This window comes from Leuresthes tenuis, unplaced genomic scaffold, assembly GCF_036924035.1.
Source record: "Leuresthes tenuis unplaced genomic scaffold, fLeuTen1.0.hap1 SCAF_10, whole genome shotgun sequence".
In the NCBI taxonomy this organism is placed as follows: Eukaryota; Metazoa; Chordata; class Actinopteri; order Atheriniformes; family Atherinopsidae; genus Leuresthes; species Leuresthes tenuis.
In genome coordinates this window covers 13,962,753-13,990,203 of record NW_027325364.1, presented here as the reverse complement: position 1 = coordinate 13,990,203, position 27,451 = coordinate 13,962,753, and the positions used below count along the sequence as shown (strand labels likewise).

The 27,451-nt window shown below is 43.0% G+C and overlaps 2 protein-coding genes across 4 annotated transcripts; one reads left to right on the top strand and one right to left on the bottom strand.

The window, feature by feature from the left end:
* Window positions 1-153: 153 nt before the first annotated feature.
* On the bottom strand, window positions 154-15,564 carry cgna (cingulin a). Of its 3 annotated transcripts, none has more exons than XM_072394250.1 (20): window positions 15,375-15,564; window positions 9,213-10,053; window positions 8,980-9,077; window positions 8,805-8,874; window positions 8,620-8,712; window positions 7,717-7,838; window positions 7,423-7,534; window positions 6,798-7,010; window positions 5,658-5,806; window positions 4,851-4,971; window positions 4,537-4,749; window positions 4,165-4,386; window positions 3,816-4,064; window positions 3,537-3,707; window positions 3,169-3,330; window positions 2,754-2,927; window positions 2,452-2,570; window positions 2,174-2,282; window positions 1,925-2,088; window positions 154-1,432 (listed from the first exon to the last, which is right to left on the bottom strand). In XM_072394250.1, exons 2-20 carry the CDS (start codon window positions 10,050-10,052, stop codon window positions 1,297-1,299), a joined length of 3,537 nt encoding a protein of 1,178 aa, XP_072250351.1. In that variant the 5' UTR covers window position 10,053; window positions 15,375-15,564; the 3' UTR covers window positions 154-1,296. The 3 variants fall into 3 exon arrangements, with proteins under 3 accessions (XP_072250351.1, XP_072250353.1, XP_072250352.1); XM_072394252.1 differs by having other exon boundaries at window positions 8,980-9,050; XM_072394251.1 differs by lacking the exon at window positions 15,375-15,564 and adding an exon at window positions 11,980-12,003.
* Window positions 15,565-16,554: 990 nt separating this feature from the next.
* Window positions 16,555-24,416, top strand: she (Src homology 2 domain containing E). The gene is made up of 6 exons (XM_072394249.1): window positions 16,555-17,518; window positions 17,990-18,116; window positions 19,721-19,975; window positions 20,216-20,573; window positions 22,000-22,119; window positions 22,790-24,416. The coding sequence occupies exons 1-6, from the start codon at window positions 17,072-17,074 to the stop codon at window positions 22,980-22,982; spliced, it is 1,500 nt and encodes a 499-aa protein (XP_072250350.1). The 5' UTR covers window positions 16,555-17,071; the 3' UTR covers window positions 22,983-24,416.
* The last annotated feature ends 3,035 nt before the right edge of the window (window positions 24,417-27,451 follow it).

Sequence of the window (27,451 nt, the reverse complement as noted above, 5' to 3'; positions counted from 1 at the left end):
GTGTCTCTGCACTGGTGCGGTTCTTTTTGCTGTATCATATCATTCAGCCACTATGTGACATTTTAGGCTGGACGGAGAAATGCAACTCTTGTCTCAAACTACTCTAAGGCACGTGATACATTTCATCGGTAACCACATCGACAAACCACACGCTTACATGGAAAATCCTGCATTTTTGACGTATTAAGGTTGATCAGGTTGAATAAGAATTACCAGCATGTGTAAAGTGATTTGCATTGTTAAGTCACTTGTTATCATCAACACCGGGCCCCAGTTATTCCGTCGCTCCTTTTGTTTTGGGTCTAAACACACTGTGGGGTGCAGAATTCAGTCATGTGACAGCTGCGATACTTAAAAAACTAAAGTCTAACTTTCTAAGCCACGAAATGAGGAGAGCATCACGAAGGATTCAGTCAAAGACAAACTTAGCTACGTTAAGTGCTTGATCCAGAACTCTCACTTTCCACTACATGGTTCGGCACCACTTGGCTCGACTCAATTAAACTGAATAGGACTTGGTATTTATCTACTTTTTTTTTTTTTTGTGGAACCAACTTGTGACGAAATGTGACGCTAAAACGCAGCAGACAACAGCAGAGAGCGATCCAGAGTCACTTCTCTGTAGCAGCACTACATTCCAGCACAAAGTTGTCAGCCCGAAGCCGTAGCCAACACCTCAGTTCGATGGCACACTCTCTTCTTCAGAGATGCAGAAGTACGTGCCTGTTTCTCTGTGTTACTTTAACTTCTTGTATCACCACCGTGACAATAAACTAACAATCCAGCCAAGCCTGACGTGGTATTATCTGCAGGAAACACAGAAAAGGAAAGTTCCTGATGCCAAAAATGACCTGAGCTGAGTCAAACTAAGCTGTTAAGATATGGGTTTCATTACTGACATGGGGCTATATTATTGGATTTGTCCCAAAAAATTTAAGAGCAAAACATTATCAATGTTTTCATCAGTTATAGTTGGATTTGTTTTCCTTGCAGTTCATTTTCTGTCTTTGTCTGACACCTTGAGTAGTATCTTATGTTGGCTAATGTACATTGTATGCACAAAATGAAACTAAACAAAAAGGAAATTCCCTTAAATGCCACGGATGTTTTGCTTCCTTCCATCCATTCTGGTGTGGAAAATCACTCCCTTGTTGGCTCAGCAATATGTAATTTACCTCCCAGGTGCCTGCAGACCTCCCTCATTGTTTGTAGTTTCCATTCTGTCTTCTGGCTTTTCTCCCAGTCTACATACAGTGTTAGGTTTTCCTGCTCTCATCCTGCTCCTGAAGCGCTGCCCTAACAAGAGCTGGTCTGGAGGTTGCTCTCAGTGAGGATGGAGGTGATGTTGGAGTGGCCATACAGGCTATCGTCATCATCTGAGCTGAAGGCTGATGAATCCAAAGCTGGGCGCATGGCTGCTTGAGTTTTCCTCCTGTGACACACAAAACTCTGATTATGTTCCCTCTTAAAATGTACTGTTGCAGCCTGAATACGATCATAAAAGTGGCAGTCAGAGTGCTCCCCCTGCTGTTAGTTTAGGGCAACAACAGGGTTTTGACTGGAACTACTTTGAGCGTGTCTGTGATGTAATTACCCGGTGGTGCCTGAGTAATGTACCGGTTGTTGAATGAAAAATCCCTTTAATATGTGTGGTATGTTTTACACACATCAAAAAAACAAAAATACTGCACCTCGGGGAGCGTGTGGATCTCTACCAGCTGTTTGTGTGCATGTGTCAGGGCTGAAGAATCTGAGTTCAGTGAACATGTCATTTACAAGCAGTTTCATTCATATTGAGACATAAAGAGGAGGAGAAGGTGTCTCTCCTTCTTAGTCACTCACCAAATATGACAGCGAGGAAGTGTCTTGGATAACGGTTACCAAAAGCTAACAGTGAGTAAGAAATTAGGAGTGAAACACGTACTTGAGCTCCGTTTCCAGAGCTGTGACTCTGGTCTGCAAGGCCTCTTTGAGCTCCGTCTGTTCCTCCATGTCTCTCTGGGCTTTCCTCCTCAGGGTTTCTAGCCTCTCCAGCTCTGTCTCTCCTTCATCCACCTGTCTCTTCAGAGCCTTCACCCTCAGAGCAAGCTGCAGCACAAGTCACGACGCATGTCTTTGATGCAAGTGTATTTCCCAAGTTTTAAAAATGGAATCTTTATGTTCACATCTGTACCTGGTCTCTCTGTTCAGTGTGTGTGTGTCTCTCCTCATCCAGCGTCATACTGAGGTCTTTCAGTTTTCTCTCCAAGCGACGCTGTGATGCCAGGACCGTGTTCTTCTCTCTTTAGGACAGAACAAACAAAGTGCGATCAGCATCTGTCTAGTTTTTCATCAGTTTATTTCGTTGGATTTCATGGGATTCTGCTCAGAGGTATTAAAAAAAACATCAGCTGTTGCTGATGAAGAGTTACCGCAGTGTTTTGAGTGTTTTCTGTTTCTGCAGCACAGTACCTTTCCTCCGCTCGCAGTCGTTCTTCAAGCTCCTGGATCTTGTTTTCAAGCAGGGAAACTCCTGCTGAGGAGCGAGACTGGCCTTCCATCTCAGCCACGCGACTCCTGAGCTCCTTCAGCTGCAGGGACACAAACAGCAGTTCAAAAGCACAAACTCAAGTGGAGGGTTGGCAGCGGGAACGGGATGCATTTCCACCCAATTTCAACCGAAGTAAGGACACAACAGTGCAAGTCGGCATTTTGGCACGAATTTCTGTGGATGACAATTGTTAGAAAACACAGTCTAGTGTGCGTGTTCATACATGTCTCTCCATGGCATTCTTATCCAGCTCCAGGTCCTGTTTTGAGGATCTCTCCTGCATGAGCTCAGAGCGCAGCTGATCGATCTGGTCTCTGCTCCTGGACACTCGCTCTGTCAGCATCTCCACGGTGTTTTTCTCCTCGTCCAGCTCCAGCTCCATACGCTTCAGCTTGTCCTGACAAACCGGAACAGATCGCGTTAATCAACAACTCATTTTTCACATATCTATGACACTGATGGAGCTCATATGTACCACAGGTGATATTACGATAGGCTTATTTGTGCGTTTTGTTCCCTAACTCGTGCAGACTTTGCATGCAGAGCAAACTGTTTTACATTAAAAGCCCTACAGTCTGGCTGAGACTCCCAAATGGTTTGCTCTTCCAAAGCAGGAGGTGAGCAGACGAGCATCTTACCTCCAGGAGGCGAATCTCACGTGATTTTTCATTTAGGCTGTTTTTGCTGGCCTCTATCTCCCCCTCGAGGTGGCGCAGTCTGTTGGTGAGAAGCTCTTTATCCACCTGGTGGTTATCTCTCTCCTCACATACAAGCTGAAGCTCCCGCTTCTGTCGCGACATCTGGTAAGATTTATCATAATGTGACAAAGAGCAATGGCACACTAAGTTTGAGATCCCCTTGCACACAGTCAGTCCAAACATGCTTCACGGATAATATTTGCTATTTGCTGTGACAAACATTCAGACCACATGTGACTTTGGGGAAGCGGGGTTAAAACGAGACAAAGCATGCATAAGAACACAAACACTCAAATACGGGCACGCACTTCTTCCTCTAGCTTTCTAAGGTTTAATTGGCTTCTCTCCAGCTCAGAATGAGCGTCGTTTCCATGACGTTGCGCCTCATGCATCTCCTTGCGTGCTCGCTCTCTCTGCTCCTCCAGCTGGGCCTTGAGAGCCTGCGTCTCCTCCTTTAAGGACACGTTCAGAGAGTCGTACTGACAGAGGAACAGAGGGAGAGAGAAGATAAAAAAGTTTTTTTGAGCTGTGCGGTCTCCATTGAGCAGTGAGAACAAGCTTTGATAAAGAGGAGCCATTCTTCTTACTTCTTTGTTGAGTTTCTCCAGAGCTCTCTCCTGCTGTCGCTTGGTCTCTTCTAGTTGACCGATGGTCTGCTTGAGTGTGTCCTTGTCCCGCTCTGAATCCTCCATACGCAGGCTGAGTTCACGATGCTCCTGGCTCAGCCTGGAATTCTTTCTCTTGGCCTCATCCAGCTCAGATCTCAGGCCTCTCACCTCGGTGTGGAGGGCGAGCTCTGCCTCTGAGGTCTCTGTAGCGTTGCTCTGCAGCTGAGCCTGAGTAAAACCAAAGAGGATTTCCATTTATGATTACATATCTATCACTTTTAGAGTATCTCCAGTGAGCCGGACAGTGTTTGGGCGGATTCAACTTTACCTCTAATCTTGAGAGTTTCTCTTTGAGACGAGTGTTGGTTGCCTCTTGGTCCTTCTGGGCATCTTGGAGAGAGTTAACATCGACCTGAGCTCTACTCAGACGTGTTTTAGTGGTCTCCAGCTCCTTTTCAGCTCCAGAGAGTTTCTCCTTGAGCTTGGCTGCTTCACTTTGTGCCTCACCAAGCTTCTGCTCTAGCTCTGAGATGGTGGCTGGGTCTGGGAGCTGTTGGCAGAAAGGGTCCAAACAAGAGTTTTCTTAATAGAAAAATGAAATGTTTCTCCCCAGAACAGTCATTCAACAACATGGACATTACACTGTTGTACGAGGCGGGCAAAGGATTCAATTATCCTTTTAGGATGAGATCAAACCAACCCGCTTATTTTTCTCTTGTGCTTTCGCGTAGTCCTCTTTGGCCTTCTGCAACTGGTCTTTTAGCCTGTCGATTTCGTACTTCAGTTCAGCCTCCTGGTTCTGGTGAGATTTTTTCATCGAGATCAACTCCATGACCTTCTTGTCAAATTCCGTCCTCTGCTTCTCCAGGTCAGACTTGGTTTTCTTCAGATCGGCACTGTATCGCTGGAGCTCCTGAACAGAGATTTCACAATTTGATGGTTAAAGGGCCAAAAGAATAACGTATTAACATATCAGTGATCATGTGGTGTTATTAATAGCACGCATTACTGCACCTGGTTTAGAGTCTGTGTGTGGCTGGGGTCGGGTGCCTGTTGTTTCACCGTGCTCATTTTTTCCTTCATCTCCTTTAGTTCATCCTCAAATTCTTCTTTCTCAAGACGAGTTTGTAGGAGCCTGAGAAATGCGCACAGCAAACCATATAATATAGTGCCATGTGGGAGTACTGCCTCATTATCAGATCAACAACAGTCGGACTGTACAGGTAAAGCAAGAATTTGCTTTAACGTTGTTAATGTGTTTTCAAACGACAGTTCACAGGAAAACAAGGCTACAACACATATTAGTTCGACTCAGACACAAACACAAGGCTATCCACACCACTCCTCTGTGTCTTGATGGTCTCTGCTTTCATACAGTGGTCCCAGTTTTACTGCTTAGCCACAATGTTGTCCTCCTTTAAAACAGGACTCATGCACCACAATGAATAAGATCCATTCTTGGTGTTGGCTCATGCACAAACTTGGGAGGAAACTGAACTTTAAATGCGTGGTGAAATGAAGTGAACGGAGTGTGAATGGCCTTGACACTACAGCGAGACAGCCTTTAGCTCCGTTAACTACATCTACAAGGGTTCTGCAAATCTAAACACAAATTGGACCCTCACTGTGTTTCAGGGTTGCCGGGTGGCTCTCTGACAGAGAGGGGGAGAAACAGTGAGCAGGCAGAACGAGAGAGAAAAACACAAACAGATTAGTAGTAAAGCAAGTGCAAAAACAAAAGAAATCCACGTGCAGGCGAACGCTGGAAACAGCACACCCAGGCACGTAAAGCACAGACCAAATGATTTCCAACAGACTCACTCTTGTTTAGTGGTTCGAAGCTCATCTCTGGTGGAATGAAACTGCTCCATCCAGTGGCTGCTCTCATCTCTACAGTCCTCCAGCTGCTGCTGTAAAGAGCGAACGGACGCGTTCACACGCAGCCGCTCTGCCTCGATCCCTGCGTGAGACTTAGGAGGGACAGAGAGGAATTATTACGATGTATTCTTAACCTAGGATTTTAACTGCATGGGTTTGAAGAAGACCGCTGGGCGTTCTAATGATTAACGACCATAAAGAGGTTATTCTTCTTTCTGCGTCAACATGACTAAATGGTCATATCGTACGTGGTCATAAGAATATTTGACTTCAGCTTCAGTGGACTGGTCATCAAACCCAAGTCTTATTACGACAATCTTTAGTTAATTACAATTTGTCATGAAAATACTGACAGGGTAAGTTGCGTATGTATGAACAATGTGTCTGTGCTTTATGTTAAGCTTTTTTGATGATACAGACATCTCAGATGATGTCAACTTTGCGCCGAAACTCAAGTCAAGTAGGGTGTTGAATATTGTTATTACAGTATGACCATAAGATAACGACGCCGGTCATTGCTGACTCAGACTGCTGTAACTCGAAGCTGACTCTGGTTATCTCATGTCTTTAACGGAACAGACTGAGAAAAGAACACACTGCTCACAGATCTTTTTGTGTTTGTTGACGTCTCTGGATGTGAGATATGAGGTGTCGGAGGTGTGCTGACAAACTATTGCTCGTTGGTTGGCATCTTTTCCTGTTAGGCTATTCAAACGTGTGGAAAAGCAAGTTTTATGTATTAGGAAATAGAAATTGAAAAAGGAATAACCTTCCCTATCATGTCTTTGAATTGGGGAAAATCCAACCTCAAAAGAAAAACGAGACATGAGATATTACACCGTGTCATTAGTCGTTTCACGAAAAAATTAAACCAAATGCGGAGGCGGTGTGTGAGCAGGTTCACTAAAGTCATCAAAACACTAAATAGGCTCCTTCCCAGCAAAATACACAACATTCCCACTGCTCTGGGAGAAACTTAGAAGCATGGAGAAGCGGTGTTTCTTCGCTGCATCTGTTGCTGCAGGCCTGCTTTGCTCGCTTCATGTGAAGCTCATTCAGCTGGCTGCTCTGATCGTTGCCCACCTGAGACACCTGGTCCATGCTGCTGCGGAGCTTCTCCATGTCGGCGCTGTATTGCTCCCGGAGCGCTTCGAGCTCTTTGTCGTGTGTGGCCACTTCTTCCTTCAGAGCTCCTTTTAAAGCTGTAAGTTCCCTTTCTCTCTGTCTCAGCGTCTCCTCCAGCCTCTGTTTCAGCTGGTGCAGCTCCATCAGCTGAGCTTGAGAAGACATCAGGTCCTGCAGAGGAAGAAAATATACAAACTCCTGACACTTTTCACCATTCGGTGATTACGGCCGACGCAACTTCTGACTGGTTTTAAAGTACAAGCGAGATTTCCAAGTTTTCCAAAATCCAACAAAAAGATAATAGAATCTAGAGAATAAGTGGTGCGGTTTTGAAACAGGAACTTGTGTCCAGTCTCTTCATGATACTAAACACATAACTGTGCTGTATGAAGCCGCGTTGTTGTGCAGGTCGTGCAGGATGAGACAACTTCCCAGCTTTTCTGGAATCAGAGTTAGCGCACCCTATCTGGTAAAAGGATTTTTAAACCCAGCAAACCGTAAATAGTAAGTCCTCAATAAAACTGCTTTTAGATTCGGCCTGCATGCACGTGGTTGTGTGACAGTGTGGCATCTGTTGTGTTACCGTCTTGCCGCCGCTCTCTCTTCTCAGCTCATCTTGAAGCTCGGCCAGCTGGTCCTCCATCTCTCTGACACGTTTCTCTGCGCTTTCTCTGTCCATACGCAGATGAGTCAGCCTGCAGGGAAAAGAGGACATACTGGCACTTGAGAGGGATTCTATGGGCTGGGAATAAGTGACCTTCTCGTTTGTCACGTGAACATGTTACAGTCGCCGTGTGTTTCATGAAAGTGCTTCATGACTCAGATGATGGTACAGAACTGCTTTCCAAAGTCTGTGCGTTTGCTGTTTTATCCTCACTCTGATTGTGTGTCATTTAATTCCTTCTTCTTCCGGTCCAGCATCTCCTGGAGTTGCAGATTTTCATCCAGACAGGACTCCAGCTCAGCTTTCAGAGCAGGATCTGAGTTGCTCAGAGAATTCTACGCACACAAGCAGACACGATAAATAAATAAATAAGAGCGGTGTAACACAAGACATCAGGTGGCTCTGGAGGCATAAACAATTGGTTCTGGACATGCTATAGAAGGCTTGCATTTGCCCACCATTTCATTTGCATAAGAGCTTAAGTTATTAAGAGCTATTATAAAGATTAAGACTTGCCAAGCTTCCTTAAACCAACATATAATGAGTCATTATAGATGTTAGATTATTGTGTATGTGCGTGCGCCTCTGACCGGGCTTTAAGGATTAATCTGCGGATTAATCTGAAGCACAATCCGAGGAGCCCCCTCAGCCGTCCCGGTTACATTAGTTAAAAAGGCATAAACACTCTGAGAATGGTTTCTGTCTCTCAACCAAATGAAATATTTGGCAAAGCTATTTTCTCGTCTCAGGGAGGCTCGGATAAGTGTTTATATGCGGCACTGGATGTGATCCATGTAATTAGAGCTGAGGTACTTTGGCAGGTAACTCTTTGGACATCCTGGAGTGGAAGCCAGTTTCAATCAACACGGTGATTTGAGAAGGACTTTGGTGATCCAAGACACAGGAACTACATTAACCACAAAAAGGTCCTGCATGTACTGTCCAGGTCTTCACTTGTTATTTCAGAACACAACGGCTTTGCATTGCAAAATGAGACGTAAACCAACTTAGTTTTCGATGCATGAAAATGGGAAGAAAGGGGACAAATGTTTTCCTCTGACTGAAGGTCATAAGACACCGCTGCCTCCTCACATTTTTCCTCTCTGCTCCACTTACGGTCCTTTCTTCCCGCAGGGCAGTTTGTAGCGCAGCCACCTTTGTCTCAAGCTCCCTTTTTTCTCTCATCCACTCCGGAGGGCTTTCTGTAGGCTGCCAACAAAAAGAGTGTAAGACGAGACATATGTGTAAACTATCTCTTTATCAAATAGAAGAAGAAGAAGAAAAAAAAACCAACAACAAACCTTTACGCTCTGAATCTTCTGAAAAATTGTCTTCACTTTGTGCCTGATGGCAACATCACTCTCACTCGACCTAAGATTAGTAAATTAAACATAAATTTATCTGTTTTACAACTATTTGAGTAGGTTAACTGAATGTGATGAGGCAGTGATATGAGAACAAGATGGAGGTCTGTACCCTTGTCTCAGGATGCTGTACACTGTCCTCATGACCTGCTCCTCCTCACTGCTCATCTCTGCACTCTGAACCTGGTCCAGCAAAAGGTCAGGGGTCACCTTAAGACATAGATCAGAAAACTACTCTTGCAATGTTGCATGCACTGTGGTGGTTAGAGCTCATTAAAAAATAAAAGATAAAACAAAAATAAATCAGCTGTACCGCCTACGCAGAAAAAGATAAAGCCTTCTTACCTGAGGTTCAGTCAGACCTGCCTGCGGATGCTCATCTGAGCCCCACTGATTGGCTGAGTGTCCAGGAGCTTTGGTGACAAAGCCCTGACCATATCCCACGCTGCTGTGGGTTGAGGGCGGAGTTGAGGTGAAGGGTTTGGGGTGGAGATGAGGAGATGTAGCTCGGGGATGCTGCTGTGCAGGAGGGAGTCCTAACCCAGAGGTTACACCATCAAATCTGTTTTTCAGCCTGTTCACAGTAGTCTGCCTCTGATTAAAGTGAACCTCATTGGGTTGCTGAAGATCCCTCACTGACCCCTGTGTCCTATTGGGCCCTGCCTGATCATTACCAATGATTCCCCACACCTCCTCTCTGTCTCCCCTAACTCCAATTCCTCCATCAAGATTCCCATAACTACCAGACTTTCCATCCCCAGGCGGTCTAGACAGCTGAAAATCCTCATTGTCGGCTCCTCCATCCCGGTCCAGTAACGACCCATGGGACTGAGCCCTGCGTAATGCCCCTGCCTGCCTTTCTCCTTCTCCTACATCTGCCCCCACTCTTCCTGGGTCTGGCGTCTCTCTCCTCCGGGGAAGGCTGCGGTAGCCAGAGGCAGAAGTGTACTCAGTCCTGAGCTGGACCCCGTATGAGTCCCCCTTCTGTCCATCCTGCAGGACCAGGTATGGCTGGCCAGCGATCCCCTGCACTCTGACTGCTACACCATATTTAGAGCTGGTTTGGCTCTTGTTCTTCGGCTGGGACAGAGGCTGCCCTCCAACATTGTCATCGCGGTCATTGATGAAGCGGATCTGGACACCGTAGTCCACTGGGGTCTTCCGGCCTGAAGACTGCGTATTCATGCTGGGAACAACAGAGAGAAGATCATGAAGACGGGAGAAGAAGATGTTATTCAAACTACTTTGTTTGCCACCATCGTTGTCAATATGTTGATTCTGCCACCTACCTGAATAAAAACTAAATTTACAACTATTCATCTATAGTTTCTGTTACAGTTCTTGCTCTTGGTGAGGACAGCCTTACACTATTTGGGTTTTAGCATCCAGCACAAAGACATCGACATGTGGATCACCAAGCATACAAGTAAAAAGTCAGCCAACTGCACCTCTGAGGCTAGTTCCGAAAAGCTCCGAGACTCTGAACTAGCATAAAACTTTAGAGGAGTTCACCTATGGGTTGAACTAATGGTTACTTATAATGTTAGAAACAAATATTGAGATGGAAAAAAACTAAAACCAAGTGGTTTATGCAGAGGGTTTAGCTGGGGTATGTGTGGAGATATTTCTCACAGCTCCGATGGCAAAATAACCAACATTAACAGCAGCTAGAGCTGCACCGTTACACATCCAGGCTGATAATTCAGCTGATATCAACTTGCTGAGATCTCAGCAGATCTCTCAGGTGCAAAGTCAAACTCAGTTCGTTGAGAAACTGCCGTGCGTGAGATGCAAAGCTTTGGGCGCATTGGCAGAAAACATGGGAGTCCTCACCTCAAAGAGCAGCTCCAAAATTTTGCAAATCAACATCTGAACAAGCTTGATGCATTTTGGAAATAGTCTCGCGGACCGGTGAGGTTAAAATGGAGATGCCAATCAGGAAAAACTGTTTGGAGAAAAAGCAGTAATTCGTGCAGTTTTCGTGAGAAAAACAACTTCTGCAGAAAGAATGAGTGAAAAAGATGTCCAAACTTTGGCTTTGGGCTCTATTTCCTTCCTGTTACGTTGAATGGTTAAAATATCTTAAATTGTCTGCATTTGGAACTCGGGCCATCTTCTTTTTATTTAGCTTTGTGGGAGTTATGACTGCCACCTTTCATGCGGGTGACATGGATTCAAATCCCCTGCATGAAAGGCACTTCCTCCAGTAGGGGTCCTTAGGCAAGACCCCCTTACTCCACCCGCCTACCACTGTAAGTCAAAGCGTCTGCTAAATACATAAATAAATAAAAAAAAGCTTTGCACGGGGACTGAAATTCTCACTAAATGAGCTGCATCCCATTGCAGTTTGGCTACAAGCTGCAGAGAGAACTTCCGTTTCTTACTGAAATATCCCGACATTTTTCAATTAAAAAAATATCAAAAAAGCCTTGATTATACAAAATTACTGGAGTTTATGTTCTTTTATAAATAGAGAAACATCAATACCAACCCCCAAACATTCCCCCTGACCTGAAAATCAAACAGAGCATTCCTAAACAAGACATTTATCCCTGAGCAGCACTGAAATACTAAAACTGATTGATACTCACTCTGAACAAACACAGATCAAAGATTTACAGGCTCAGTTTCTGGTTCTTGACCGCTCGTGTGAACTTTGTTCCCGGCGCCCTCCATTAGTCATTAACCTGAAAGCACACACCTACAGATGGCTCGCCGTCTGCGAATAAGAAACTAAACCTTTTTCTAAAGTCACGGTGCCAGATACCAGAGCTAATTTCCTCATTTCACAGCACAAACACAGAGAAGTGAAGGCAACTCGTGTCCCCGTTTTTCTCAGTATTTACAACACAATTCACACTCATGTCTCTCTTTTTCCTCGACTCTCTTCTTCCTAATTCTCCCTGCTTCAACACTCATTTCTACCAAATTCTAAAATGTAGCCTCCGCTGACCACACCTTCAGCTTAGTCCCTTGAAATGGATATTTCTGAAAAGGTATTTAGCATTCCAGGCATTTCTTAGATAATTGTGACATCATTTACAGTGCTATGGCTCATTTAACAGACTATAAAACCATGAAAACACTCCCTCTTGACCCCTCCGCTCCGCACCTTCCACGTCCTTCCACAGCTCCCTGAGGTGAGAGACAGAAAGTGGGCTGGGAGACAGAAAGGGGAGGGTGAGGTGAGAGAAAGAAAACGCTCTACTTTTCTCCTCTTATCAGTGCTTTGTGTGATAAAACACAAAGTCAAGCTGTTCCTACAATCTAGCCACTCTCCCATTCGCACACAGAGGACTGACTACGAAAGTCAATCATCAAAAATGTAACCCTGTTTTGCTCTCACACATGCATCCATATATTATTTTGTACTTGCACACGGATTTTTTGAAAGATCTTTTTTAATCCACAAGACTAATTTTTGGAGAAAATGACAAAAAATCCTTGCTTTTACAGAGTTTTACACAATCCAACTGTTGAAGAGGAAGATAGAGGGAGCTTAACCACTGGTCTGAATGAATGACGTCATTAAAGATGACATAAAAAGCTCTGAAAGAATCAAAGACAGACCCAGTTACCAGACCTGTGCTGTTAGTGGATTTTCCCACCGTGGGGTAACCAAAGTGGAGGCACCGTGTCACAATAAATTTGTGAAGTCGTGCATGAAGTCTGCATCCTACAGTCTTTAAAGCACACAGGTCATGCACTGCTGCACAGAGGAACGCATTAAACTGTCCGTGCACACAATGTGACGTGCTCGTTTTAAGGGGGTGGCTGTGGATCTGCAATCTAAGTTGCAGAAACTGTTCTTCATCTCGTTCTCCATCTGTTCATTTGCATGTTTTCATCAGTTGGATTTTTCATTCGTGTCAGAGGAAGAGCGCATTGCCAGCTCATAGAGACAGGGGGTGAGGGGGGGGGAACTCATCCCATTGTCCAGATGATGTGGGGCGGAAAACAAGGGCAGCGATTCTGAGAATGCAAAATCTACCCCCCCCCACCCTCCCGGCTCCTGCTCTCTCATACTTTCTGATTCTATAAAGTTGGATTTATTACCCTAATTTTCTGTCCCGGAACCTCCCTTTGACATTGTTCCCGAAAGCCAGACTCTGCACCTCTCTGAAATAAACCCGTGCTGAGTAAATCACACCCATGGCTCTTGCTAACTTTATTTTAAAAGGAACTCGTTTCATTCTGCCGACCTGAAAAAAATGTTAATTAAGTGACTAAACAGTTACCGTTCCCTTGATCCAGCCTAAATGACATATTATTATTATCGACTACTGCTGGACTGATTAATCTGCCTGATTATTTGTCATTTGGAATTATGCTGGTGATATTTCATGAGGCATGTAAACATCACTTCGGGCTGCTCTGATGGATGGTCCTGAGGAAAGACGTTTTTGACTCCCTTATTTGGTTGATGAATTGCTAACTAAAGCAAGTGCACTGCAGACAGAGCGCAGGATTGCTCTAAATAAGTAAACAGAAATGACACAGAGGCATAACAGCGTTAAATAAATGCTGATCTATGATCAGATTCTGTGTCTACTTTGTTATCAATTGTTGTACTTTATCAGATTAAAAAAGCATGATATCAGCATTACATAATGGCTTTGGTCCTCCCCGATCTCTAAATGTTCCGCATCAGCACCAGCCATAGAGAAACTCATATCGGCCCATCGTTAATAACGACATAAAGCAACGGACCAGCTTCCTCAGGCTCGGCAGCCTTGCCATAAGAGGGGCTTATGACAGCCATTATTGTGCTGACGGGACCTCTGCCTCCGGCCTCAAATTGAATTCTCACACAGTAATTGATTTGCAGCTGCCTCTCAGTTAAGATCTGAGAAGGAATGGAAAACAGAGTTTGGAGATCACAGTAAGTGAGGAGAGAAATAGTCATGCAGAGTGCCTCCGATGTCTCACGTGTTCACCCCGGTGACCTGGGATGGACAAAACGTCTGAACACAGCTCCCGCCAGCCGCAGGGTCACAAGTAAAGATCATCGAAATGATCATAAACCTGTGGACTAACCTGTAAAACAGTAAGGGACTGCGGAAGTTTGTCTTTTCTTCAGATAGGTTCGCTTCAATGGTCAAACTACTGCTTCTTAAGTCAAGACAAAGTGTCAGTGCCGTGGGAAAATTTGGTTTCATAAATTACTTTGGCCGGTAACTGATCATTAAAACTGTCGGAAGTCCTTTTCAGCTGATTTTAATTAAGGTGTCAGCTCTCAGAGAACCAGTTGACAGCATTCAATCATACTCACTGTGAAAGAGTAATCTGACCACTGTCCATCTCAGGAATCATTAAGTTTTACAGGCATGACCTAGAAAGTAAACATGCGGGTGAACGTGACGGAGATAAACTCCTTCTCTCCTCACCCACTTGGTCCTCGGAGCATTCTCCCCTCTCGATTGCATTTTTGACACAAAACCAGACCCTTGTCCTCTCTCTCCACACAAGCCAATGCTCCTCTTTCACACTCACAAACAGCCATTTATTACAGCCTCTTATTCAAGTCTAAAGGAGTTCATTGGCATGATAAAGACAGACTTCAATGTTACCAAATAGAATACAAATGACACCATATTAGGAGCACATAAGCATGCCCCTCCCTTCCCTCACATTCCTGACACTTGTTCCTCTGTTTCGCTCACCTACTCGGGCAGAAAGATAAAGTGTGGCACATTTTTGGGGGATTTGACGTCACTCTTTACTGTATCAAACTCACATTTAACTAAACCGTTTCTGCCCTATACCGCCATGTCAAACTAGACATGAAAGTGTGTCAGAGCCTTGGCAGGTTCAGTGCTATTATTAGTGAAATTTATGACACAATACAAGAGGCCTTTCCCACTTAAACACTATAATCTGCTGGTGCTTGTGTCATCGGTTTCATCTGAGCTGTGAGGAGCTCCTTTCCTCTGACAGAGCTGTCAGCAAGCTGTCAGTGCATGTCAGGTTTGACTCTTTTTCTCTGGTTAACATTTACATGTGTTTACATATAGAGCGTCACCTCTGTGGCAAAACAGTAACTCTGGTTCAACAGTTTGTCCAATAACACATCACCTGGTGGTACAGATGTGCACACAGGCACAGCTACTGCTTCTTGATCTTGACGTGGACCCAAATCAAATTAATATGACATGAAATTTTAATTCAATCGGTATCAAAATTATCTTCACAAATCTTTCCAGCTACTACAGTCAGCCTTTCGCTTTAGCGCAAACATGTATCATGTTTATTCTACACCACGGGGCAGCTGTTAGGAGTCTCCTGCTTTCTCTTGTATCATCGTTAGCTGGCAAGCTACAGAAGTAAATAGATAAAGACTCGCTGTGACACACCGCTGTTATAATCCATTACTTGTTCACTTAATCAAACGAGAAAATTAAAGCCACACAGCACCAGAAAATCCCTCACAACGCGTATAACTGCCTGAGAGGTGGTGACTGTCTGGTTTAGCCGTCTGGCTATGAGAGGTCCAAACTAAAAAGTTACCTCTTCTCCTGAACTTATCCCTCTGCTCCTCTGTTGATGCTTCCCGTCCCGCGGACCGATGGTAATTCAGCTATTTTCACAGACATCCATAAAGTCCAAACAGAAAGTGGGTGGAAGAATAACGCCTACACAAATTACAGCAGCAACAAGTTCATTACGCCGCTGGGAATGCAACCTGTTACCTTTTGTCGGGGATGTAACCGCCCCGCCCACCCCCGCCAAAGGAAGCTCTGTGATTGGACTAACGCGGGACAAGGGCGGGACTGTAGATATCAGCTACGTTTGGTATTGGTAAATGCCACACGTCAGTCATTTGTTTTGTTGGGTAACTTTTCTTGACTTGGTAATTCGGTAAAAATACCAGCCTGCCTGTATATCTGCTTCAAGTGAAATAGAATATTAATAAAAAATGTTATGACGTAGATGAACAGGAAGTTTCAGGACCAAAGACGTTGAATAGAGAATATAGGCACCTAAATTAGATTGTTTATTCAAGTTACCACTAGATGGAGCAAATACTATCTGGCACAAGATCAGCCTGAATAGCCCACAGTATTGAGTGCATGACCTCTAATGACATTATAAAAGTATAAACATAGTACTTCAGGGTAATTTTGTGTTTAGCCCTAAATAAATCATGTACGATTTTTTTCCCCCACGGTTTTATAGTTCAATAGATCAATTTCTGGGACCTGTACATCAACCTTATCTTATCATTTTGCTTTTATCTGCGTGTGACTCTTTTTAATTGATGTTCCTTAGTTAAAGAAGTTTGGTTGGCTCTGAGTTGCAAAAATACAACAGTACTGGACAAAAACTCAAAAGCGGGATTTCAAAATACACAAAAGCAAAAGAGATTTCACAAAAATATTTTAGAAAACGCAAAAACAAATCAGTCCTGATTCCTGAGATTAGTTTTAAAGATGTATCGTTTTGTAAAAAATATCTCTCCATATTAATATTATAATTCATATTTTTTACGAGGACATACAAAATGCTATCTATTTGAGCTGCCCGCCTCTGGCTTATAATGTCAGGTGAAGCTGTGAACAAGCAAATAACACTATCTTAGTTGTCACCCTCTTTACGTCCATCTGACGCTTTCATGAGATTCACTTGTCCTGCATCCTTATTAAAATAAAAACCCCTCCTCCGCCACTCCGTCCACACAGCTCCTCCCCAGACTTCAGCCACATCTGCAACGCGAACTTTTCTCTTCATCTCATCACTTTGCTTGGTCGACAGACTGAACGTAACATCTCACGGTCTGGGAATGGGAACTTTACTCGGTTCAAAGAAAAACTTCCAGTTTTTTCGATTTTACGCTCTGCAGAAGTTGCTTTTCAAACTACAGGGATAGTTGTTGCTGCACGTGTAGCTGACAGCAACACAGCATCTGAGCAGCGACCTCCAAGACGCACCAGGAGTTGTCTCATCATTAAGAAGTTTGAGGGACGGAATCAGCACAGAAACAAAAAGTTGGCTCAGGATAGTTGGGGTCTTTTTAGCAATATCTTTAGACCAAAGAAACTTTCACCGAGAGCTGAGTGAAATAAGTTTGCGTAAAGTTGGAGCTGTTGCGCACGGTTAAACTTAGGTTCCAGCAAGCGGCTAATGAAAGACATCGAGTAAGACTACACATTAATCAACTTGTAATATCTGCGAGAAGTGCTAATTCTCCAAATAAATAAATAGTCATGGCAAAATGGTTCAGAGATTTTCCCATCAACCTGAAGAACGGAACTGAAAGGGTCCGCTCGGCCTCTGAATCTGGTCCACAAACTCGACCCAAACCATCTTTCTCTCGAGATAGTTTGAAAGGAAATCAGCGTAAAGATGGAGGAGTAGGAGGCTTGTTGGCAGGGAGAAACAGGAAAAATTCCGCTTCAGAATTGGGTCGTAACAACACTGGTTATGGTGGAACAGTCTGGGACAGTCTCACAACTGGAAAAGGTCGCAAGAACTCCAAAACCGAGACTGGGGCATCGGATGAGAACCGTCAGGTGAGGACCTCAAGTCTGGCGCAAGCGTACATCAGCAGAATGATCAAAGTGGACAAACAGGACAAAACCCCCAAACTCAACGGGATAACAGAACAGAAGCTGCCCGAGAACGAGAAGGGACGTCCGGACATTAAAACTACGGTGAGTATTTTGGCCACATGTGGCTATGTGTAATATAACTATGATTTTATATTTGATGTGCTTTTTATTTTGATATAAAAATAAGTCAGACAACAAAGCAAACACGGCAGCATGCAAGTTATAAGTCAGGATAATGTACAGTGCATATAAGCAACTACAGTGTTGGCTCGAGGTCAGTGCTTTCTTTTGTGTTTCCCTTCCTACTTCAGTTCATAAGCCTGTATTCAGTTTCCATCCCTTGCAAATGAATACAATGCAGTTTCACTACATTGTGTCAGATCAAACAAGCAAACACAATGCGCTGACCTCTTTGCACAAGTATTTCCGCTTGTCCCTCCACTCCTTGTCACTCATGGATACACCACCCACACACTGTAGTGTATCAGATCCATCTCCCCCTGCTCTGTTGTCTTTTTGTAATTCAACATCTGAAAAAGTAGCAGGTCACTGTGTTGTTTTTACTTTTAACAGCTGATTATCCTGGAGGACTATGCAGATCCGTTTGATGCAGAGAAAACCAAGGAGCAGAGAGAAGCTGAGAGAGCAGGGGTGAATGATGGGTACATGGAGCCATATGATGCCCAGGTGATCATCACAGGTGAGGTCCAACTCATCCGCTAGCTAAGTAATTGCGTTTATATTGGAAAAGGGGCCAGGTTGCATTCTGACTGTGTGGATCTCAAAACAGAACCTCTTGACCTCTTTGAGTGTTTGACTTTTTCTCTCAGAGGTTGTTTGTGTTCAACTGCATATTCTTTTGATCGTAGCATAAGACTTAATTCTTTTAGCAGATTCGTGAAAATATCCGAATCACTAAACTATGTAAGTAAATACACGAGAGCCACTTATACATGAAAAACATCACCTTGCCCAGTAACTTTCTCAGCACGCACACTAGCTCACATTCTCGTGTTAAATACCATTTTGACGGGATTTAAATCCAAACTGGTCTCTCTGCTGACTTCCCTCCTGGCTGGCGGTTGCCTTAGTAACAGTGTTGTGCAGGGACAATGGGTGCAGCTTCCTCTTCCAGCTTCCTGTCTCCTGCCTCTGTTTCCTTTGCCCCATTCTCTCGATAGGACGTTGGCCCCAGAGCCACCCCCCACCCCCCGACTTCAACCACCCCTCCACGCATGCACACACACGCACACAAACACACACAAAGCAGCTAAAACTTTACGGTCCCCTGTGTGTGACAACAATCAGATCCCACCACCTCTCCAACTATAAAATGTACAGTACCCCCCCTACTTTGGTCCTACCCAATCAATTCCCAGCAGTCAGGAAGTGGTCCGGTAAGTCAGCCAATCAGCAGCTATGCTGACCTTTTCTTCCTGTAAATCCATTGTTTGGTCACACAATAGTGCAGACACACAGGCTACCTGGCAGGCTGCAAAGAAACACAACAAGTCAAATTTCCCAAAAATGTGAAAAAAAAAATAAAAAAAAAATGAATGAATAAAGAAAAAGTGCAGCACCTAATTTGTCACTTTACATTAACGTCAAAAACACATTTAGATGAGCATCTGTCTTTGCTTCTGCTGATGGACAGCTTTCACAAAGGCGTTAACTCGTCGTTCAGTGACAACACGTGACAATTAAGTCTTAAATAAATCTGTAAACATTATATATGGTTTTGATATTTTTGATATTAGGTGTATACTTTCTGTTGGGAATTCCTGCCTGATAAAACTGATCCGAACTTTTTGTTTTTTGACAGGGCGCAAAAATTTGTAGAAAAATTGGTTCATACAGGTTAGTTTGCAAGAAGTGTTTTTAACCCGATCATAAGCTTGTTCAAGTGAAAAGTGATTAAAAGTGAGTAACTGTTAAATGTGTTGTCCAAAATCAGCATGGGAGAACTCCCTAACACATACAGTAATAAATACAGCAATATATTGTTTTGTTGTTTCTGTGGCATTAAGAAAATTAAGGGTTTGAACTTGCAAAGACAGGCATTTTAAGTGAATGGGTGTTTCTAAACTGAGTGTGCGTGTTTCTCTGAGTCAGTCCTGTGAAAGACTACCATCCTGTCTGGGGTGCACCAGGTTAAAGTCAGTACAGATAATGGATGGAAGTTTTTTTTAAATTTGTTGAACTCTGTTGCTCTAACCTGGACAAGGCGGGGAATATGTATATCTTGAGCAGTTCTTTTTTTTTCTCTCAGTTCTGTGTACTAACTATCCACATGTTCTGCTGTAGAGGTTCGTAGACGGGGTTCCAAAGACCTCCTGAAAGTGTGTGTACTACTGGACCGAGGTCAAACAGAGGGGAAGGGAGAGGAGGGAACACCTTCGCCCCCAAACATCTACGACACACCCTATGAAGGCGGACTGGAGGGCGACAGTGAGGGGGTGTGGATCCCTGTCACACGACCAGAGTCTGATGTCCGTCCGGCTGGAGAGTACGAACTGCCCTGGGAGTGGAGAAAGGAGGACATTGTTAGAGCATTGTCAGGTAGAGAAAAGAAGCAAGGGATGATAGGAAGGGTGGAGGTGCAGGGTGTGGAGGAAGGATACCAATGAGTTTTATTTGTACAGCACAAACACACCACAACAATTTTGTGTTTGTTTTAGAGAGGAAACAAAACCATCCGTCTGAAATAATTTCCAGAGATATGTTTACTCTAGTATCTCTGGCATGCTATGATAGGGTTTTATTGTAAAAGCTTGATATTGTCTATTCTACTTCCTTTAGCTCAGTTTGAGGCAGTGGATTGTTCTCCCACTAAAGAGAACGCTTCAACCTCTGGCCGCCAGCAGCAGCAGCAGCAGCAGCAGCAACAACAAACCCTGAGGCAGAGGAACTGGAGCCATAAGACTCTTGTCTCAACTTCTGCTTCAACTTCCTCTTCCCAGTCTTTCCCATCTTCTCCTATTCTTAAACTCTCACCGCTCACTTCATCATCTCCTTCTTTCCCCACTCTCAAGCTCTCCCCTCTCTCCCCCTCACCCAGCCCTACCAAACTTTCCCCTCCATCTCCAACCTCCAACAGTGCCCCCCTGGATGTGGAGACTGGCAAAATGGACTGTAGTCTGCCCCTGGAGAAGCAGAGGTGAGGAAAGAGAAGATAAGCTGTATTTTGGGGAAAAATAGTAGTATGATATAAAATTCTCTTGTGAAATATTTCACATTTAATCAAGTTAATTAGAAGGAAGTCAGTTAAACTGTCAGTTGTAAATGAAGCTGAATTTCTCACAAGTCCCACAAGAAATCTCTGTAAACTTGTGACAATGCTGATAACCACTATCATGATCTTTGGGCCTTCAGGCGGCTATTATTCTGTGGTGGAAATCACTGCATGTGTTCAAAATTGCCTCTATTGTGCACAGAAAAAAAATGATAATTACCAAAACACAGGCACCTTTTCTGGATCCAAGCACATTTAAGTTGTGTCAGTGTGGTCTTGTTGTCAGTGTGGTCTTGTTTATTTTGGCAAAAAGCACCTGATGCTGGAGTTTTGTGCAACACGATGTTGACGTGAACATACTTTTCAAATAACAGTGTCAGTGTCAACATTTGATACGTTGTCTTTGCACCATTGGCAGAAAGAAACTGAGTTTAAATTACTTGCAAATCACTGGAAGTCTGTCTTTGTTGAAATCGTACACAGCTTCTGGTTTATGGAAACCGGGTTGTACAGTTCCAAGACTTTGCAAGAATGAAACAAGGAAAGAAATTAGAAGAAATTAGCTATCTAAATCTAAATAACCTTGAACAGGATTAGTGGATGAAAGGAACTAAACAAATGAGATGATGATTGCCTTTTGGTTGCCTTTATTTCCTGCCTGCATATTGATGATCCTTAAAATGATCCACATTGGTCGTAAACTGTGAATAGTTTACCTCACATTCATTTAGATAGAATATGCCTTTGTGGAGAACAGTTCTAGCTGAAAATCACATACAAAGCAAATATACATTAACATTAGCTGCAATAGGCAGCGAGGTCAGATAGTGCAGAAAGCCTTAATTGTGGCCGAATTCCACTCTACATTTGATTATACATGACCCTGTTGAGAACTCTAAGTGACACTGGGTATTATTTATCTGGAGCATAAACCAGCAGCACCCTCATGATACGCAGCTGGATGTAAATGGTGGACGCAGGGATTAACTTTCAGGTGAAAGTTGATGGAGCAGACAGAGGAAACTTATTTTGCTTGCAAACCCAGCAGACTCTCCTCCTCCTCGTGTTCTTAGTTTTCATGTGAGACTTGTGGGGAACATGTTCACAGCCTGTTACCATTTGTTTCTCTCACGTTGTAGTAGAATTTAGTAGTTTACCTTTGACATTATTACCTTCCTTCACTTGCAATACATACCTCTATATTAGTTGATATCACTTTAGTTTTTTTCATGCTCCATGATCATTTTCATTCCTCATAAAATTGACGTATATCAGTAAGCCATATGGTAGTGATCTGTTGTGTCTCTGCATCTTCCCCTCCTGCTCTCCCTCCCCTCCCCGCCTCTCCTAGCTGGTACCATGGCAGTGTCAGTCGGCAGCAGGCTGAGGCTCAGCTGCAGCGCTGCAGGGAAGCCAGCTTCTTGGTGAGAGACAGCGAATCAGGAACCAGCAAATACTCCATCGCTCTGAAGTGAGTTAATGCATGTGTGTGCACTGCATGCTGTAACTACTTTGCTGTACACATTAATTTTCTTCACATTTAGCTTTTTTTTCCCAAGCTTCTTTGTTGTTTTGTCTTTGGATAAATTACTATGATGAGAGTTACAAGTTTTTTCAGACACTCAGTAGCACTGCTTCTAAATAAGATTGACACGGCACATTCATGCTGTCTTATCTTGTTTATTGAAGCTTGGATATGAATGCTTTTGTCGCCTCTTGACCTTTGATTGATCTGGTGATTAAGCCTTGATTTGACCTATTTAAGGAACTACTGTACAATAGCTGCCATTATAAACCATCCTGCATGAGAATGGGGGATTTGTAGACCCTTCCAATGAGCTTGCAAGGAAAAGATTCTCTAGGATAAAGTCTGAAATCATGTGGTGCTATTGTGTGTGTGTATGAGTGTGTGTCCATACGCCTGAGTGCACATGTGCTGTATGCTGCTCATTCATTTGAGAGTCCACATCATTAACCCCATTTACACATCCACTGAACTCAGAAAATGCACAGCTTCATTTGGGGAGTGATACTGTTTCTGTGGTTTTAGCATATTCATCTTACCAGAGTTTCCTGTTTTGACAACGCTATTTATTATTTATTTGTCATTAAACGCTTTTCTCTTTGCCTTGTTCGCCTAGGACCAGTCAAAGCTGTGTGCACATCATTGTAGCCCAGACTAAAAGTTGTAAGGGCTTGGGCTACACACTGGATCAGAGCAGCTGTGTCTTCTCCAGCATCCCTGAACTAGTCTACCACTACTGCACACACAGACTGCCTTTCACAGGAGCAGAGCACATGACCCTGCAGCATCCAGTGCCCAGGCCGCACTGAGCATGTGTAAAGGACAAACACACTGCAACGCACACAAATATGCTCCGACGCAGTCACACACAACATGTTTAGACACAAGCGCGCACAGACGTGTGCACACATACTCAGAGATATGCTGCTTTGTCCTGTCTTGTGAACCACCTTTAATGGGTTTATATGTTTGTACCGCCTCTATATGCCACCCAGTGGTCAATATCAGACACTACAATAGAGTGATCACATTGACTTTTCCCTATAAAATCAGCAAATACACACACATAGCCCCTATTGAATGTATATATATTTACAGGAAAGCTAACCCTTTCTCCACTGTGTGGTACAGTTGCCCCATTTATCTTCCTACAAGTTATACAGACAATATTCAGCACCATACACAACAAGTTAACCTCTATAACATCTACAGTGATACACACAATACACTGCAGTCTCTTGAACAAAATTTGTATATGAAGTAGGGCTTATTTGATACTAGTAATTTTCTCATGAGATGCCCTGATGTCATCAATTTGTCATCCCATTAGACTCCACCTGAGAGATCAATACCTGATCAAAGCATTTGCAGGAATCCATCTGACTTGTCAATCAGCCTGTGGATCTCACCTGAAAGTCAGGCTCATTTTGGAAACTCCTGTGTCTGTCAAGAGAAAGAGTTTTATTGACGAGATTATTAGAGTGAGTGTAGTGGGGGGGGGGCTCATAACACTGCAGGATGCAGTCATCCAAACTGTTTCAGTGTGTGTAACTGCATAGAATGATGTGAATAAGGGCCCTTTATTGCTGTAGTTTAAATATGGAGCCGTTATCACGGTGGCCCTGAGGTACAAAGAATGAATGACATTAGAAAAAGCACAAGAACAAAAGAGAAAACTCAACATCATGTAACGAAACAGAAGCAGCTCTTTCTGTGGTCAACACCACGTTTTATGTAAATCCAGCTTGCGAAAAATTAAAGAAAAAATAGATTTTTTTTAAAATGGTGGAAGAAAAGCACATATTTCAGAAAACACAACAACAAAAGAACAACACGACAGCATTACAATCACAGAAAACAAAATGACCATTGTTGTGTTTTTCTGTTTTGTGAGTGAATTCAGTCATATCATGTGTGAGTGTTGTCCATTTTGTCGTCATGTTTTTTTAATGTGCTGTTGGGTGATGTTGTCTTTTCTCGAGTTATGTTTTCATTCTTGAAATGCTTTTTTGTTTTCTGAAATGTCTTTGTGTCTTTTTCTGTTTTATTGTTTCCTTTCCGAGAAATGTTGTATTTCTCCTTTTGTTTTTGTTTTCGTTGTTGCTTTTTTTTTTTCTAATGTCGTATTCTACACCTAAGGACCACCTTACTTCTTTACTGTAAAGCTATCCTATTTTATTGTGAAACTGACATTAATTAGCCTAAAAATGTCCCAATGCATAAAAGCTACATTTATGAAATAATTGTTGGATATTGTCACATTTTTACATTAATCCCACATTGATGTGGGCTGTATATTATTTTTGTAAAACACTTATTCAGTAAATAAAGACTCGTTTCATTTTACCAAGAAAAAACTTCTGTTCTTAATAGATCTGCCGGCAGCAAAAGTCAAAGTAAGGTTCAAAAGAGGAGCCACTGTAACAAAGATGAGAAGCTAACCAGAGTAAATCCGTTGGCTTTTCTTTTGTGGCAGTAAAATGGCTGACCTGTGTGTGAAATCAATTACAGACACAAACGCACACTTTTGTAGTAAACAAATACTAACAAACCTGAGCATGCACACTCTCAACATGAGCACAGAATGAATAGCACACACAAAAAGCTTTCCCGCACACAACCCTAAGTGTAGTGTGTCTAAATCCTCACAAACACACGTGAGGCCACTCGCAGAGCAGCAAGAGGCTTTATCCTCACAATGCTACATGGAAGCATGCGCTTGTGGTAAGATACGTCTTACCAGTAAACACCAGTGTGTTGGTTTGCGTGAGCGTCTCTAACGAGCGTGTCCGTGTGTGCACGAGTGAATGTGGGCACCCACACACGTGTGTACATACTGCCCTGTTTTCTGTGTGTGTAAGATCGAGATATAGAGAGAGGGAGGCAGATTTTTCTGTTCAGGGATTACCAGGTTGCCATGGTGATTAGTTAGAATGAGGTAGGGCCATATCTACAGGGAATGATGAGAGGGAGGGCAGAGGAAGAGAAAAAGGGAAGAGAGACAGGCTGCAGTATAAAAAGAGCTATGAGTAATTGTAGCCATAGTGGCAATGTAGTTGGAAGAGTGTACCTGGTTTGTGAATGGACAGCTACAACATGAGATGTCAGAGCAGTGTAAGAAATTGCTGAGAAAAAGTAGCTCACTCCTTTTAATGTTAGCTCACGAATCACTTCCTTGATTGTACAAACCTTGTCAACAGACCTTTGGACACTTTTGGACAAACTTGAATCCAGGCTTTCCGGCTGAGATGTTACTAATCTTTTGCAATCCAGTGTGTCACAAATGGCAGGGTTACACAACAACAGTCTGGCTCCACTTACTTTCACCCCTCCTTCCATCCGTGTGATCTCTTTTGGTTTGTCCTCTATGTTCTCTGAAATAAATCACAAAGTAGGTCAAAACAAACCAGGGGCCTGGGGTGCAGGACACATGATTTTTGCAGTGTTTGTCAGCCTGTTTTGGGGAATGTTCATCCAGCCTAAAGTCTGAGATGCTCAATTGAATTCTCCTGGTCGGAAATATCGTTGTTGTGCAGTGAAAACCATGAGCATGTGATTTTAGTTTAGTTATGGGCCCACTAATGAAAGAAGTAACCGACCTCTTGAGCTCAAAAACCCGAACCTTGGAGCACCTTAAAACTTCAGTGTCACACAACTGAAAACTGGACGGATTTCATTGATCTCGAAAAGTTGACAACATTTTGGATGGTTTCTGTAAAGGAGCCTCTTTCGGCTTTCTGGATATTAGTATCAGCTGGGAAAAATCGATTCAAACTTCAGATAAACACAAATAAAATGGCTGCATTCCAATCATTACTAATTATTAAGGAATACCCTCAGAGCAAAATATGCACACAGAAAAGTACTGCTTGTTGAACTACTCCTTATAGAGGAAAAAGTGTTATTCATTTTTTTATATAAATATATAGATGGGTGAAAACCTATGTATTTGAACCCCATATTGAGGGTATCCACGGTTCCGTCATCCCTTGGAGGCATTTTGCTGGCACGGATTGTGTCCACGGGTCAGTGCAAATCAATGTGAAGTAGTTCTGACTGATCACCTTGTATGGCTGCTGAGAAAGGCCATGAGCGTCTGTCTAAGATTACGCGTTGATTATTTTGAGATGACAGTTTATTGTGATAACATATTCATTTATCTCATGGAAATCAGCTTTTTGTTCCCTTTTTTTTATTAATATCTTTGAGATCATGATACTTTTTGAAGACAAATTTCCGGGTCATTTATATATCAATATATCTTGTTGTAGGAAAAGGCCTGAGCCACCCTCTAGCCCTGAAAACTGTATAACCAATGCTGCATCGGGTCTTATTACACCAACTTGTTTGCTGCAGCCTGCAGTGACTTAAACAAAACCTGATGGAATATGTATGGGCTAAAAACATCTGTCAAGCCACCTGTCTTCTACCAAAATTAGTTGTGATGATGTCATCTTGGCATGACACCCATGATGTTTCATGTGATAAGACTGATGAACTTTTCTTTTTTGTAATTACTAATTTCTCATCTTGTTATTGTGATAAAATAAGCTTTGTTGTATCGAGACAATCTTAACCCTTTCCTGCACGAATTATGAAAGCCTCTGTCAGGATTTTTTTTTCCCAGGTGTTTTTATTTATCTATTTATTCTCGATTTATTTTTTTTGCACCAATGATTTAGTTACTGAAATGTCACATGGAATGGACATTGTGCATCTGAGGAACAGAAACTGAAAACGTGATGCTTTAACGTCCACTTTAGTGGCCTATGTGCAACTTTGACAAAAAAACCCCAACATTTATGATGATAAAACTCACTCAAGTGGACATCGTGCATGAAAGGGTTAAGCAACATTAAAGAGTTTTTTCAAGCACGGTCGTTCTTCACTTTTATATCTGTGGTCTGTGATGAAACAGGTTTAAACCACGGGGCACAAGAGATCTGAAGGATTTATATGTGCATAAATATGATGTAAATGATGTAGGCTTCACACCCACCAGATCTAAACCAAACTTTTGACAAACTTTTGGACTGTGCTCCTCACCACCACAATAAAAACAGGTGCACCAAGGCTTTTCAGTCAGCAGATGTGGTGGCCTAGCACCTTACTAAGATATTACAAGTTGGTTTTCTTCAAGAAAGTCTGTTGTATAGGATTTAGTAACATCTAGATTGCAACCAATCAAATATAAAAATGATCTTTATACAGATTAATGGATAAAATCCCAGGAGACCTCAGCCAAAACCCTCACAATTGTGAAGATTATTATCTGGAT

Bases quoted from the DNA above. Each gene is read 5' to 3' on its own strand.
- cgna (XM_072394250.1), bottom strand. From the start codon at position 10,052: ATGAATACGCAGTCTTCAGGCCGGAAGACCCCAGTGGACTACGGTGTC. The intron at 3,708-3,815 runs GTAAGAAGAATG...TTCCTCTGTCAG, and splicing joins TGGAGAAACTCAACAAAGAA to TACGACTCTCTGAACGTGTC. The intron at 3,331-3,536 runs GTGCGTGCCCGT...AAATCTTACCAG, and splicing joins TTAGAAAGCTAGAGGAAGAA to ATGTCGCGACAGAAGCGGGA.
- she (XM_072394249.1), top strand. From the start codon at position 17,072: ATGGCAAAATGGTTCAGAGATTTTCCCATCAACCTGAAGAACGGAACT. The intron at 18,117-19,720 runs GTGAGGTCCAAC...GTTCTGCTGTAG, and splicing joins TGCCCAGGTGATCATCACAG to AGGTTCGTAGACGGGGTTCC. The intron at 22,120-22,789 runs GTGAGTTAATGC...TTGTTCGCCTAG, and splicing joins AAATACTCCATCGCTCTGAA to GACCAGTCAAAGCTGTGTGC.